Source organism: Nerophis lumbriciformis, linkage group LG20 (assembly GCF_033978685.3).
Source record: "Nerophis lumbriciformis linkage group LG20, RoL_Nlum_v2.1, whole genome shotgun sequence".
In the NCBI taxonomy this organism is placed as follows: Eukaryota; Metazoa; Chordata; class Actinopteri; order Syngnathiformes; family Syngnathidae; genus Nerophis; species Nerophis lumbriciformis.
The window spans coordinates 17,420,347-17,437,470 of record NC_084567.2 but is presented as its reverse complement, the minus strand read 5'-3'; the positions used below and the strand labels follow the sequence as shown (position 1 = coordinate 17,437,470).

The 17,124-nt window shown below is 35.7% G+C and overlaps 1 protein-coding gene across 1 annotated transcript in view; it reads left to right on the top strand.

Moving 5' to 3' along the window:
* The window catches only part of LOC133619496 (GDNF family receptor alpha-2-like), a 316,184-nt gene that overhangs the window by 203,457 nt on the left and 95,603 nt on the right, over positions 1-17,124 (top strand). The window contains exon 5 of the mRNA XM_061980552.1: positions 16,707-16,819. Coding sequence (XP_061836536.1) covers positions 16,707-16,819 — 113 coding nt within the window. The remainder of the gene's footprint in view (positions 1-16,706; positions 16,820-17,124) is intronic.

The following is a 17,124-nucleotide window of genomic DNA, read 5'->3' as shown; positions in this document are numbered from 1 at the left end:
CTTTCACTTTTCCCTTCAACAACAACTACTAATCATGGCACACTTCTTGAGAGACAACAAACATATTAAATCCATCACTTACTCTACAATGACTGCTCTCACTCGGATGCTGACTGATGGGACTGATTTAGATGAAGATTTAATCATAATCTAAGGCAGCGGTCCCCAAACTGCGGTCCAAAATCAGGCCTGCGGGGAGTCCCAAGTTTAAAAAACAAAAAAACACATTTCTTTTTTTATTAATTAATTTATTTAAATTTATGTATTTTTTAATCTGTCTTTTCTAATCCATTTTCTACTGCTTGTTACTCTCGGTGTCAGTACAGCTGCTCAGGCAAATCATATTGTCTAAAAATGCATATTTTCCCATCAATAACGTGACATCATCGCGCTCTGAATATAAATATATATATATATATATATATATATATATATATATATATATATATATATACACACGTTAGGTCAGGAAAAAACACAGAGTCTATATCATCCCTACAATTCTGTTTCCTAACGTTTATAAAATAAATAATAATAATAATAAGCTCAATACCACTATTAAGCACTGTATAACTGATAAACCACAGAAACCTCGACTATATATATATATATATATATATATATATATATATATATATATATATACAGCCCGGCCCAATTTTTTTTACCCAATGCAGCCCCTGAGTCAAAAAGTTTGGGGACCCCTGATCTAAGGGTTATTTTAGAAAATCCAGGGAAACCTGCAAAACAGGCTTGTAGGGATGATATAGCCTCTGTGTTTTTTCCCGACCTAACGTATATTCCGCTCTACCCCGGTATTGGGCACTGTATAACGGATAGACCACAGAAACCTTGACTTTATATATATTGTATATATTTATTTATATATATATATATATATATATATATATATATATATATATATATATATATATATATATATATACATGGCTCGGCCCCCGGCCAATATTTTTTTCACCAAAGGGGCCCCCCTGAGTCAAAAAGTTTGGGGACCCCTGATCTAAGGGTTAAAAAAAAAAGATATGTGTAAACTACTGTTTTTTCATGTATTTCTCGCCATGCCCGGATACAAGTGGCATGTCAAAGTTGACTAACTACTCTGTTTATGTCCACAACCTTCCAGCTGCATTGTTGGCTAACTCTTATTTACGTTTATTTACGAGTTAGAATGCATACAAAAAAAGAAAAACACATCTTGTATAAGGTTTGTGAATGATAGGCAAAACTCCAAAAAGAGTGCAGTTGCCCTTTAAGTGAATGCACGTGTCAGTCCCACCCACGACAGTACAGGCCCATAAATAGATACATCACACATTGTGGCCAAGATGCGGAAACACATCATTTACTTTGTTCATCTCTTTTATTCCCTTCTGCTAATGAACTCGTCGCATTTGTTAAAAGGCAGCATATCTGCAGGGGGTACACAGTGTCGGTACACGAGGTGATTATTTTCACATCCGTTTTGAGGCATTAAGATGATTAAGCGTCCCCGAAGAAGACCATCATCGTGATAGCGATACCCTTTTGTGAGGTGTGTGTCGCCGAGTGCCGTATAAAAGACATCAGCAGAGAGGATATCGGCCCCTCAACACACGTGGGCCTCAATTTGTCTGCACTGGCTGCACGCGGCGAGAAGAGAAAAAAAAAAAAAAAGCATCCACAAGTGAAGCATAAACTGTTCAGCTTGGATGGCTGTGCTCGTTAAAAAAACTCCAAAATAACATTCATTTGTATTTCTGTCCTCTGAAAATGCAGTGTCATTTCAGAGAAAGTACACTTGAAGGAACTTACAGTAGAGCAGTGCGTCTCATGTATGTATATATATATATATATATATATATATATATATATCAATCATTTGTTTGTTTTGTTTTTGTTAGAAATTGATCAGAGCTGTTTATCTATTTTATGGAGGAATGTAGTTAATCATAGAACTGGCATCCAATGTCATTAAAAAAAGTATAGATTTTGAATCGAGAATAGTTTTGATATCGAGAATCGATTCTGAATCGAATCGTTACCTCTAAGAATCAAATCGAATTATGGTGCCCAAAGATTCACAGCCCTAATATAAAAATAAATATATATATATATATATATATATATATATATATATATATATATATATATATATATATATATATATACATATACATATATATATATATATATATATATATGCCCTGCGATGAGGGGGCGACTTGTCCAGGGTGTACCCCGCCTTCCGCCCGATTGTAGCTGAGATAGGCTCCAGCGCCCCCCGCGACCCCGAAGGGAATAAGCGGTAGAAAATGGATGGATGGATGGATATATATATTTATATATGTGCATATTTGTATGTATGTGTGTATATATGTATGTATGTATGTATGTATGTGTGTATATATGTATGGGTATATATGTGTATATATGTTTCTGTGTGTATATGTATATATATGTGTGTATATATGTATATCTTGTGTGTATATGTATTCAATCAATTTGATTGAAAAAAAAAAACTATTAAAAATGTTTGACTGCCTTGAACCATTTGATACTGAAAAATTACATTAAATAAACTTAATAGATAATATTAAATCAAATAAGAAAATGCAAAAAAAAAAATATGTTAATACATGTATTTTTTGTAGTAAGTTGATCGATAAATTTGTTATTATTTGTTTTCCTTAATGCATATAATGGTACAATATTATGCAGAGGTGTACTTATAACAATTCTATAGACAAATTATATTTTTTATCGTCACGGCGGAGAGAGTGGCAAGTGAAATATTTGTTATTCCTTCTTGGGGATGGCGTAACGGGAAAATAATTGAGAAGCACTGCAGTAAAGGCACCAGCCGTTTGCTGTTGTGTCAAAGCAATTATTCCCTCGGAGTTGACCGCCATACAAGTGTCAACATAAGTTAAGCACTCTTTAAAACTGTAATAATAAGTACACGCAAACTGTATAAGAATCAGTGGCATGCGTAGTATTAACCCTGATGACACAACCATGTAACAGATTCAAAAGTCTTCACGTACGCAGGACATATGGCATAAACACTATGCGGAAGTTTAGGACCACAACCACAAAGAGGGCCACACAGTAACTGTTTTCTTTTCTTTTACAAACCCCGTTTCCATATGAGTTGGGAAATTGTGTTAGATGTAAATATAAACGGAATACAATGATTTGCAAATCCTTTTCAACCCATATTCAGTTGAATATGTTACAAAGACAACATTTTTGATGTTCAAACTGATAAACATATTTTTTTTTGCAAATCATTAACTTTAGAATTTGATGCCAGCAACACGTGACAAAGAAGTTGGGAAAGGTGGCAATAAATACTGATAAAGTTGAAGAATGCTCATCAAACACTTATTTGGAACATTCCACAGGTGAACAGGCAAATTGGGAACAGGTGGGTGCCATGATTGGGTATAAAAGTAGATTCCATGAAATGCTCAGTCATTCACAAACAAGGATGGGGCGAGGGTCACCACTTTGTCAACAAATGCGTGAGCAAATTGTTGAACAGTTTAAGAAAAACCTTTCTCAACCAGCTATTGCAAGGAATGTAGGGATTTCACCATCTACGGTCCGTAATATCATCAAAGGGTTCAGAGAATCTGGAGAAATCACTGCATGTAAGCAGCTAAGCCCGTGACCTTCGATCTCTCAGGCTGTACTGCATCAACAAGCGACATCAGTGTGTAAAGGATATCACCACATGGGCTCAGGAACACTTCAGAAACCCACTGTCAGTAACTACAGTTGGTCGCTACATCTGTAAGTGCAAGTTAAAACTCTCCTATGCAAGGCGAAAACAGTTTATCAACAACACCCAGAAACGCCGTCGGCTTCGCTGGGCTGAGCTCATCTAAGATGGACTGATACAAAGTGGAAAAGTGTTCTGTGGTCTGACGACTCCATATTTCAAATTGTTTTTGGAAACTGTGGACGTCGTGTGCTCCGGACCAAAGAGGAAAAGAACCATCCGGATTGTTATAGGCGCAAAGTTAAAAAGCCAGCATCTGGAATGGTATGGGGGTGTATTAGTGCCCAAGACATGAGTAACTTACACATCTGTGAAGGCGCCATTAATGCTGAAAGGTACATACAGGTTTTGGAGCAACATATGTTGCCATCCAAGCAACTTTACCATGGACGCCCCTGCTTATTTCAGCAAGAAAATGCCAAGCCACGTGTTACATCAACGTGGCTTCATAGTAAAAGAGTGCGGGTACTAGACTGGCCTGCCTGTAGTCCAGACCTGTCTCCCATTGAAAATGTGTGGTGCATTATGAAGCCTAAAATACCACAACGGAGACCCCGGACTGTTGAACAACTTAAGCTGTACATCAAGCAAGAATGGGAAAGAATTCCACCTGAGAAGCTTAAAAAATGTGTCTCCTCAGTTCCCAAACGTTTGAGTGTTGTTAAAAGGAAAGGCCATGTAACACAGTGGTGAACATGCCCTTTCCCAACTACTTTGGCACGTGTTGCAGCCATGAAATTCTAAGTTAATTATTATTTGCAAAAAAAAAAAAAAAAGTATAATATCTTGTCTTTGTAGTGCATTCAACTGAATATGGGTTGAAAAGGATTTGCAAATCATTGTATTCCGTTTATATTTATATCTAACACAATTTCCCAACTCATATGGAAACGGGGTTTGTAGAACCAAAGTTAATGTTGCTCAGACAAATCATATTGTTGATGTAGATGATCTATATCTGCTGTACACATTTACTTTAGAAAATAAAATGTTTGTTAACTTCTCTTATTGCTTTATTAGTATTAGACTTCATTAAATGTTTGGGTAGAATTTTTTTAACAAAACCTGTTTTTTTTTTGGTAATATAGAAATGTATCATAGCTGATATATATTTTATGGATAATTGTCATTAAGCATAGAACTGGCATCCAGTGTTATTAATGTTTGGATATTTCATGAAAAACATAGATGATCAAACTTTTGTTTTTCTTTTCTTATATTCAGACACAGTGTTACTGTTCAAACTGTGTGAAAGGTTACGGTTGTAGCGATGGTCGTGTTCCCAAGACGCAGAAAGACAGGAAGCGGCGTGCAAGTCGAAGTCTATATCCAATCACAAGGCAAAAATACGAAGAAACAGTGTCATGTCGCAGGGAAGCGCACGTGAATCTGTCTGTGCATAGTATAATTAGAAGCGGGAACTAAGAACATAGCAAACGGCTAGCATGGAAAAGCTATATTAGCATAGCTTGAAACAAACCTGAGTGCCGAGTGAAGACTGTGTACATAAGGGGGGCGTGATTAGTGTAGACAGCAGGTGGGGACACTAATCAATAAACTAAGGCAGGTGCGGTGAACGGCGCTCAATCAGTGGTCACGTCATAGCAGGACGACACATGCTGGAGGAGGGAACCAAAATACCAATGCAATAGATAGTACAAAAAATGTGTAGAAGCAGTGTTTATGGATCGAACAAAAGCATTTGACACAATTAGTCACAATATTTTAATCAAAAAATTAGAACGGTATGGCATTAGAGGGTTGGTCTTAAACTGGATTAGAAGCTACTTAACCAACAGGAAACTATATGTGAAGATGGGTGAACACATGTCTACAACACTAAATATATCCTGTGGTGTACCTCAGGGATCAATACTGGAACCAAAATTGTTCAATCTTTATAAATTACAAAATACTTAAAGTTAGTATTATTTATTAAATACACTTGTTAAATAAAACCTATGCCTTGATTTTAATGAATACTTAGGCCGACTACGCTACTCTATTTTAATGTTGATTATTATGGTGGTGCTTGGAGAGCCGAGTGTTTTCTGAGGTGGTACTTGGTGGGGGTGAGGGGGGGGGGAGCCACTGATTTAAATACTGGATGTTAATCCCATATTTAGAAAAGTCCTAAAAAAAAGGTTTTAATGAGTTTAAAAAAGTTAGTATCAACCAAATTAAGTAACATGATTTTTTTTTAGAGTGCATGTGTGTATGTGGGGCGGTGATGGAGTCTAATAATAATAATAATAATAATAAATAGCAACACCAAAATGGCCATAGTGTGTGAATGTGAGTGTGAATGTTGTCTGTCTATTTGTGTTGGCCCTGTGATGAGGTGGCGACTTGTCCAGGGTGTACCCCGCCTTCCGCCCGAATGCAGCTCCAGAACCCCCCCGCGACCCCAAAAGGGACAAGCGGTAGAAAATGGATGGATGGATAAATAGGTCATATTAAAAGACTGAAAATTGACCACAGACCAAATTTTGTTTAGGGCTACAAAAAGCCTATCCATGGTATTCTTTCACTTGGTACCGAGGAGCCAGGGCGCAAAAAAATCCAAAGAAAAAGCAAATGGAACAATGTCATCATGTGACTTTTGGGGCGTGTGGATCGTTGACCGACTGTTGCAACTTGAGGCTCTTGGAATGTTGAATATCACTTTAGCTTTTACATGAACTTCATTTAGAGCTGGGGGCAAATGCATTTCACTTCAAAAAGTATGAAATATTGTGCCCTGCTGCTTCACTAACTGAAATATCAGGTGACACGCCTTGCTAAATATGGCCACAAAATCATCATAAACTGGCATCATTTATTAACCGTTAAGGCGTTCGCTTTAGGCTTGTTCTTTGTCGCCCTTTAATTAAAACAAGTCATGTAACAACAAAATGTGTTTTTATTTACTAATTAACATCTCATTGCTTTGTATCCATCACATGCAGGCTCCTAAAATGGGATGAAAGCATTTATGTGTGGCTTTTACTACTGCATTGTCAATTGTGTTTGGATCCACTTTGGATCAAGGCTGGGAGTTAAAAGGATATCAGTATATATCGCCATAGACACGTAATCCATATCATTACAAAATGCGTCCAATAAAATGTAATTTTTTTAATGTTTTTATTTTTATTTTGTTGGAAGAAAGCGGACGTTGCGGAGCAAGGGTTTTTGCATAAACAAAGAGGGAAAAACTTCTCAATGGTAAGATATAATTATGAGATAAAACGTCATAATTATGATATAAAATCAAAATTATGAGATAAAACATAATAATTATGATATAAAATCTAAATTATGAGATAAATGTCATAATTATGAGACAAAACTTTTAATAGTTATGACATAGTTATGAGATAAGAAAGTCGAAATTATGAGATACAAAGTCGTAATTATGAGAAAAACTTTAATAATTATGACTTTTTATTTAATAATAATTACTTTTTCCCCCCTCATAGTTATGACTTTTTATCTTATAATGTTCACTTTTTTTATCTCATATTTTATGAATTTTTGTCCAATAATTTCCACTTTTTATCTCATAATTATGACTTTATCTAATAATTGTAACTTTTTTCCCTACTATTTTGACGTTTTATGTAATAATTTTGACTTTTTATCTCATAATTATGACTTTTCAACCTCCTAATTATGACTTTTTATCTCATAATTTCGACCTTTCATATCATAATGAATTTTATCCAGTTAATTCCACTTTTTATCTCATAATAATTACTTTTTATCTGATAATTTCACATTTTAATCTAAATTTTGACTTGTTTTATCATTTCGACTTTTTATGACATTTTATTTCATAATTATGACTTACCATTGGGGTATTTTTTTTTTATTGACGGAAACTAGCTTTTGTACCAATCACCGGTAGATGTTATAAGATAAGACGTGGATCAGAATTGGGGTTGGGCGATAAAAGGATATCAATATATATCGCCATAGACACGTAATCGATATCACTAGACAATGCGTTCGATAAAATGTTCGATATCTATATATTTTTTCTTTGTCGGAAGAAAGCAGAAGTTGCGAAGCAAGGTCCTTTGCATAAATAAAGGGGGAAACAAATTCTCAATGGTAAATTATAATTATGAGATAAAACGTCATAATTATAATATAACATCTAAACTATTAGATAAAATGTCAGAATGTTGATATAAAATCGAAATTATGAGATAGACGTCATAATTATGAGACAACAATTTTAATAGTTACGACATAGTTATGAGATAAGAAAGTCGAAATTACGATACAAAGTCATAATTATGAGAAAAACTATAATAATTATGACTTTTTATTTAATAAGAATGACTTTTTCCCCCTCATAGTTCTGTCTTTTTATCTTATAATGTTCACTTTTTTTTATCTAATTTTATGAATTTTTGTCCAATAATTTCCACTTTTAATCTAATAATTATGACTTTATCTAATAATTGTAACTTTTTTCCTCACTATTTTGACTTTTTATGTAATAATTTTGACTTTATCTCATAATTATGACTTTTCAACCTCCTAATTATGACTTTTTATCTCATTATTTCGACTTTTTATATCATAATGAATTTTATCCAGTTAACTCCAATTTTGATCTCATAATAATTACTTTTTATCTGATAATTTCACATTTTAATCTCATAATTTTAACTTACTTGTTTCATCATTTCAACTTTTTATGACATTTTATTTTCATAATTATGACTTACTATTGGGGATTTTTTTTTTTTTATCGACGGAACTAGCTTCTCTACCAATCACCGGTACACGTTATGAGATAAGACGTGGATCAGAATTGGAGTTGGGCGATAAAAGGATATCAATATATATCGCCATAGAAACGTAATCGATATCACTAGAAAATGCGTTCGATAAAATGTTAGATATCTATATATATTTTTCTTCTTCGTTGGAAGAAAGCGGAAGTTGCGAAGTAAGGTCCTTTGCATAAACAAAAGGGGAAACAAATGCTCAATGGTAAGTTATAAGTATGAGATAAAACATCATATATATGATGTAAAATCAAATTATGAGATGAAACGTCATAATTATGATATAAGATCAAAATTATGATAAAACGTCATAATTATGATATACAATATAAATTATGAAATAAATGTCATACTTATGATAGCAAATCTAATTTATGAGATAAACGTCATAATTATGATATAAAATCTAATTTATGAGATAAACGTCATAATTATGATATACAATTTAAATTATGAGATAAACGTAATACTAATTATATAAAATTTAAAGTATGAGATAAATGTCATACTTATGATATACAATCTAAATTATCATAAACGTCATAATTATGATACAAAATCAAAATTATGAGATAAATGTCATAATTATGATATGAAATCAAAATTATGAGATAAATGTCATACTTATGATAGCAAATCTAATTTATAAGATAAACGTCATAATTATGATATAAAATCTAATTTATAAGATAAACTTCATAATTATGATATACAATCTAATTTATGAGATAAATGTCATGATTATGATATAAAATCAAAATTATGAGATAAACGTCATAATTATAATAAAATCTAAATTATGAGATAAACGTCATAATTATGATATAAAATCTAAATTATGAGATAAATGTCATACCTATGATATACAATCAAATGTATGAGATAAATGTCATAATTATGATATACAATCTAATTTATGAGATAAATGTCATAATTATGATATACAATCTAATTTATGAGATAAATGTCATAATTATGATATAAAATCTAAATTATGAGATAAACGTCATAATTATAATAAAATCTAAATTATGAGATAAACGTCATAATTATGATATAAAATCTAAATTATGAGATAAATGTCAAACCTATGATATACAATCAAATTTATGAGATAAATGTCATAATTATGATATACAATCTAATTTATGAGATAAATGTAATAATTATGATATAAAATCTAATTTATGAGATAAACGTCATAATTATGAGACAAAATTGTAGTAGTTATGACATAGTTATGAGATAAGAGAGTCGAAAATATGAGAAATATTATGAGAAAAACTATAATAATTATGACTTTTTATTTAATAATTGTGACTTTTATTTAATAATAATGATGTTTTTCCGCTCATAATTATGACTTTTTATCTTATAATGATCACTTTTTTTTATCTCATATTTTATTACTTTTTGTCCAATAATTTGAACTTTTTTTTATCTCATAAATATGACTTTATCTAATAATTTCTACATTTTTCCTCATGATTTTTTTTACTTTTTATGTGATAATTTTGACTTTTTATCTCATAATTATGACTTAAAGTACAGTAATTACACAATTGTAACCGCTACAAATATTGTTTTTAATCAAAGCTTCAAATCCACCACCGGGCTCAAAGCGGTCAGCCCGAGCGGCGGAAAATGGGTGAAAAGATGGAGGGACGGGAGGGAGAAGTGCGCTGGATTGATGTTCATGCAGCAGTTGGACTAACTTTGCACATGCTCCTCCCAATAAACTGACTTAAGTGGATTAGCAATGCCGCCCTGGGGGCCTCGGCAGACTTAAAGCTCTTATCGCACACACACACCAAGACAAAACAAAAACAACAACAAAAAAACAGCCCACTTTTATCAGTACCCAAGGTTTGACGCCCGGAGAGAATTCGGGAAGGCGCCGAGATGTGAGGGGATGATGCTGGAAGAATGGGTCAAAAGCCGCGCTCATCCTGCGTTCGTTAATTACCAGCTTTGTTGTGCATGTTGTCAAGATAGCAAAGCAAAAAAAAAACAAGTAGTCAGGAGGGATATGTGGTTGTTATTCCGTCCACCTGGCGTCCCAGTAACCAGATGTGCTCCATATGTGACTTCCTCATGCGGCGCCGGCCAATGAGGGCACGCGGCCAACGTCACATGTGCTGCCAAAAATATGGGAATGTCTCCCTTTTTCACCCGCCTGCACTGTTGGAGAACTAGTATTCTTGTGTTTCCCACTATTTGTGGCAGCAGGGGCATGGCCAGGGGTGTTAATCATGGCCCGAGCGGAAAAGGCTGCGAAAAAATTGTTACTTGAAAATAGGGTTGTACGGTATACCGGTATTAGTATAGTACCGCGATACTAATTAACAATTTTCGGTACTATACCACTTCTGAAGCTTACCGGTCCTGCGTCGAAGTCAGGTCGTGACATTGCTGGTTTTACGAGCAGAGGAGCATGTTCGGCAGCGCACAACCACCGAGTACTTACAAGCAGACACAGTGTGTAGACTGAAAAGGGAGAACGGACGCATTTTGACTTAAAAACTAAAGATAAAGGTGAAGTTATAACACTGAAACGCCCTCAGGAAGAGGTGCTTTAAGACATGGCTAGCTAGCAGTGTTTTAGCTACTTCTAAATCACTAATCCTCGCCTCCATGGCGAGAAATAAAGTAAGTTTCTTACAAGTATCATCCCTGCAGGACGAGGAATAGCTAAACATTCTTCACTGCACACCGTAGCTCACCGGCCTCAAAATGTAAACAAACGCCATTGGTGGATCTACACCTAACATCCACTGTAATGATACCAAGTACAGGAGTGTATCTAGTCGATACTACTATGATTACATCAATATTTTTTTGCATCATAAAATCTTTTAGTTTTTTTAAAATGTCTATTATGTTTATAATGTCAGGAAATATGTCCCTGGACACATGAGGACTTTGAATATGACCATTGTATGATCCTGTAACTACTATTGATACTCAAATGTGTGGTATCATCCAAAACTAATGTAAAGTATCAAACAACAGAAAAATAAGTGATTATTACATTTTAACAGAAGTGTAGATAGAACATGTTAAAAGAGAAAGTAAGCAGATATTAACAGTAAATGAACAAGTAGATTAATAATTAATTTTCTACCGCTTGTCCTTAATAATGTTGACAAAATAATAGAATGATAAATGACACAATATGTTACTGCATATGTCAGCAGACTAAATTAGGAGCCTTTGTTTGTTTACTTACTACTAAAAGACAAGTTGTCTTGTATGTTCACTATTTTATTTAAGGACAAACTTGCAATAAGAAACATATGTTTAATGTACCCTAAGATTTTTTGTTAAAATAAAGCCAATAATGACATTTTTTGTGGTCCCCTTTATTTAGAAAAGTACCAAAAAGTATCGAAAAGTATCAAAATAATTTTAGTGCCGGTACCGGTACCAAAATACTACTTGAAAATTAAATCGTTGGTATTTTTTCTCTAAAAATATTGTGGGTGCCAAGATTGTAGCACGGCCGTGTCACAATTGCTGGATTGGATTGCGCATGACGTCGCTTCCGGTTGCTGTTGCCGTGGATACGTGAACATGGAGGTCAAACTTTGTCTTCCTAGTGCACTGTTCTCACCTTGTGGAAGTGGTTCCGATGGATATTTTGGCTTGAAGGTGTTTTTCAGCGTTTCTAAGATAATCCATCATAAAAATAAAGAAAACCCACTAATGATAAACAAAAATATTAAGTCAATCCATCTCAAAAACACAATCGAGTTTGCAGTGACGACTTTATCAATGTCTGTATCACCACTGAAACTATCGGTTATCTTAGTACCGTATTTTCCGGACTATATAGAGCGCACCGGTATATAAGCCACATCCACTAAATGTCAGAAGAAAAAACATATTTTCCATGTATTAGCCGCACCGGACTATAAGTCGCAGATATATACATTGTGAAATTAGTAATACACATAAATATTTTGGAAATGTTTATTTACTGTCACAAGGCAGTAAAACGGTTGCTCAAACAAAACATAAGCCATCATCATGGACATACTATCTGCGGAAGCTAGCTCTCCAATCAGCTAAGCAAACTCAATAACTCCATGTCGTCGTAAGTTAATAATACCAACACAGACACTCGTAGACATATTAGCTAATGCCAACGACGCTAAATTGATTACATTACGATAATACGTATGAATATGCATGAAAACACTCCTGCAGACATCACACATGGGACGGTTTAGTTAGTAAGAACTGTTTTAGTTATATTGTAAAACTTACAAACGTTGCTGGGAGTGATGAAGGAAGAGTCCATTCAAGTAGAAACGCTATTGACGGATAGAAGACGGAACGGCACTTCTACTTCCGATTGGAAGCTCAGTCAGAAACAGAAGGGCAGTGCAACACTGCGTCACCTCTGCAGTGAGCGCACTCGTCCAAAAGATGGCGCCATAACACAAACAATAACACACCTTTTCAGTGTTTTTGCTTGTTTCGGGGTTTTTTTAACTGATTGCTTTATATTTGCAGCGAAGAAAAATCCATAAGTTAGTCGCACTTCTTTATATGCCGCAGAGTTTAAAGCGTAGGAAAAAAGTAGCATTTTATAATCCGGAATTTAGGGTATAGACATGTTTAAAGTTCAGGGAACCCCTTTCGACCCATTGTTTTTAGGTACACACATTAAACTATTAATTGAAACAACAGAATATTAATCAAATCATGTTTTTAATCAAATGAATCAATTTAGTGTCAAAGCGTGGACTGTGAGGGTTTTGTTTTCCCGAGATGCAAGTAAAGCTGGATCGGACATGGCGTGAGGGTAAGGACATCTTTATTTTAACACTAACAAAAGGAATAAACAAAAAGCGCGCACAAGGGTGGAAGTACAAACTTGGCTAATGAAAAAAAATCTAGCACTAAGGCAAAAACTATGAACATGAAACTAAAATCACTAACTGTGGCATTAATTACAAAAACTTACTTGACAGAGCAGGAATCTATGGCATGGAACACGTGATCAATGGCGTAACAGGGGTAGTATGGATAATGTCACCATGACAATCAACAGAAAAAGACACTCTTAAATAACAGTGACATGATTAGTGACAGGTGCGTGAGTGCAAAACGTGAGACAGGTGCGTGACATGAGGACAGGTGAAAACTAATGGGTTGTCATGGAAACAAAACAAACAAGAGTGCACAAAGGGTCCAAAAACCAAACCGAACATAACCAAAACATGATCACATAGACATGACATTTAGTCGATTAAATGTAGTCTGTATTAACCTAAAATGAACGATAAAGGCCTGTTTATGACAAATCCATCGTTTCAGCCTGTCAATGTGAACATCCATCAATCAATTAATGTTTATTTATATAACCCTAAATCACGAGTGTCTCAAAGGGCTGCACAAGCCACAACCACATCCTAGGTTCAGATCCCACATCAGGGCAAGAAAAAACTCAACCCAATGGGACAATGAGAAACCTTGGAGGGGACCGCAGATGTGGGGACCCCCCCTTGGGCGACCGGTGCAATGGACGTCAAGTGGATCTAGCATAATATTGTGAGAGTCCAGTCCATAGTGGATCAAACATAATAGTGAGAGTCCAGTCCATAGTGGATCTAACATAATAATGAGAGTCCAGTCAATAGTGGATCTAACATAATAGTGAGAGTCCAGTCCATAGTGGATCTAACATAATAGTGAGAGTCCAGTCCATAGTGGATCCAACATAATAGTGAGAGTCCAGTCCATAGTGGATCTAACATAATAGTGAGAGTCCAGTCCATAGTGGATCTAACATAATAGTGAGAGTCCAGTCCATAGTGGATCTAACATAATAGTGAGAGTCCAGTCCATAGTGGATCTAACATAATAGTGTGAGAGTCCAGTCCATAGTGGATCTAACATAATAGTGAGAGTCCAGTCCATAGTGGATCTAACATAATAGTGAGAGTCCAGTCCATAGTGGATCTAACATAATAGTGAGAGTCCAGTCCATAGTGGATCTAACATAATAGTGAGAGTCCAGTCCATAGTGGATCTAACATAATATTGTGAGAGTCCAGTCCATAGTGGATCTAACATAATAGTGAGAGTCCAGTCCATAGTGGGGCCAGCAGGAGACCATCCCGAGCAGAGACAGGTCAGCAGCGCAGAGACGTCCCCAACCGATGTACAGGCGAGCGGTCCACCCCGGGTCCCGACTTTGGACAGCCAGTGCTTCATCCGTGGCCACCGAACCTGTGCCCCTCCCCCCCTTCACGAGGAAGAGGGGGGCAGAGCAGAAAAGAAACGACAGATCAACTGCTCTAAAAGGGGGGGGTCTATTTAAAGGCTAGAGTATACAAATGAGTTTTAGGACGGGACTTAAACGCTTCACATCACTTTAGTATCACAGCACTAGGCTGGCGTTTTTGTTTGGTCAAAAATGACCTATGAGGAATTCCTGACGTATGAATGTTGTTAAAATTTTGGATATTAATATCAAATAATGACAAAACATCAAATCATGAGGCGTGAGCTTGCACTTAGTTGTGGATGCCTCTGTTTGCGGGGTTATGTACTTTTTTTTTTTTTACAGCGGGCAATCAGTGACATCACACATTGACGGACGTACTTATATGGGCATCCTTGGATATATTGTGTCATAGTGCCTACCCCCACCCCCGCCCCACTGAGCCCACGCAACTATGTTATAGAGCAAAATATACGCCCGTGTTAATTTGTTCACCACATTTGTGCCACCACAAAATTTAATTAGCCACTAAACTCCGACAGAAATAGGCGGCGACCTTACCACTTGGGTTTGAGGAAACTGCAAGAAAAAGGTGGTATAAATCATTATTTTTGTATATAATCTTGCCATGCGCACAATAACACTGACGTGCGATATGTAAGGTTATAAATGCTGGTAAAAGCAGCTATTTTATGCAGCTATGTAGCGATCAGCGAACCTCATGCTGTGACCGGGTGAATCTATATATCATCTTTACATTCAAATTTTCAAAAGACACATATGTATAAGTGTGTGTGTGTGTGTGTGTGTGTGTGTGTGTGTGTGTGTGTGTGTGTGTGTGTGTGTGTGTGTGAATCTATAAATCATTTTTACATTCAAATTTTCAAAAGACACATATATAGGTGTGTGTGTGCGTGTGTGTGTGTGTGTGTGTGTGTGTGTGTGTGTGTGTGTGTGTGTGTGTGTGTGTGTGTGTGTGTGTGTGTGTGTGTGTGTGTGTGAATCTATAAATCATTTTTACATTCAAATTTTCAAAAGACACACGTGTGTGTGTGTTTACATATTCTAATAAAATAATGGATTCATAATTAATAATGAATATAATTGGATATTTAGAGTATGTGAAAGGTCTCTTCCACTTTGTTTAAAGTTGTCTAATTAATCAGAACTATCAAGCAGATAAAAGTCAAACATGGATAACTGTGGAGAGTGTTTTGCATTTTTCCCATCATGCCTTGCATCTTTATTTAAATGGGTGTAATTTAGAATATTTTATGGTGAGGGGACGTCTTTTTTTTTATATATATCCACAAAATTCAGTGAGCAGGTTGTGTTATGTGTGTTGACTGTTTGTGCTGGTTGAATAGTTTTTTTCCCTGCACCATGACTAGGGAAGGTTGTTTGGATTGGGTCATAGAAGTGAATGCTATGCTTGTAAAGTCTAAAAAGCACACATCATGGTCGCTAACCTCAGTTTCTCACATTATCCACAATATGCTGGCAAATTCCTACTTATCAGATTCCTGGCTATTTCAATTTAATGTGAAAATACCCCGCGGAGCCAGGTTGCTTTTTGAAATTGAACTCAACCATAAGGAAGTGTTTCAAATGCCGATTAAAATGGTCATATTATATTTGTTTTACATTTAAATTAAAACACTTCTTTGTGGTCTACATGACATGTAATTGTGGGTTTTTTTCATCAAAATGTTGCATAGATTATGATTTACAGACCGTTGTTAAGCACCGTGTTAATTTCTGTGTGTTTATTAAATGGCTTCATGGGAGAATCTAGCCTCCAGTATCAGACACAGTGCGAACATTATCGTGTCCTTTTGAAATGTTTCTCTTTTTTTTTTATTCTGACCCCGGTCTCCCTGTGTTTTGTGTTGTCGTTGCAAAGGTCCAGGCTGGCTGATTTCATGGCGAACTGCCGCAGCATCCCACCCACGGTGAGCACCTGTCCCAACCAAGACAATCACCAAGCCTGCTTGGCCTCCTACACAAGGCTCATCGGTCAGTATCACGCCGGGGCTGCGGGTAAAACTGCAATGGAGGGGGAGTGTGTTTGTGCAAGAGAGAGAGAGAGAGAGAGAAGAAGCGACCTGCTGGGGGATCACATAATATTTTTCACAAACGTCAACACCAGTGTGAGATTACAGGAGATGAAAAGCAGTGGTGCAGTCGTCTACTTTGCTTTGGGGCTGTCAAACGATTAAAATATTGAAATTTGCCACAGTGGAGCCTGGAAGATCTGACCAAAACACCTTGTGTCCTGTTGGATAGCATTAGCTTATAGTGAGCGATCAGCACGACTTTGT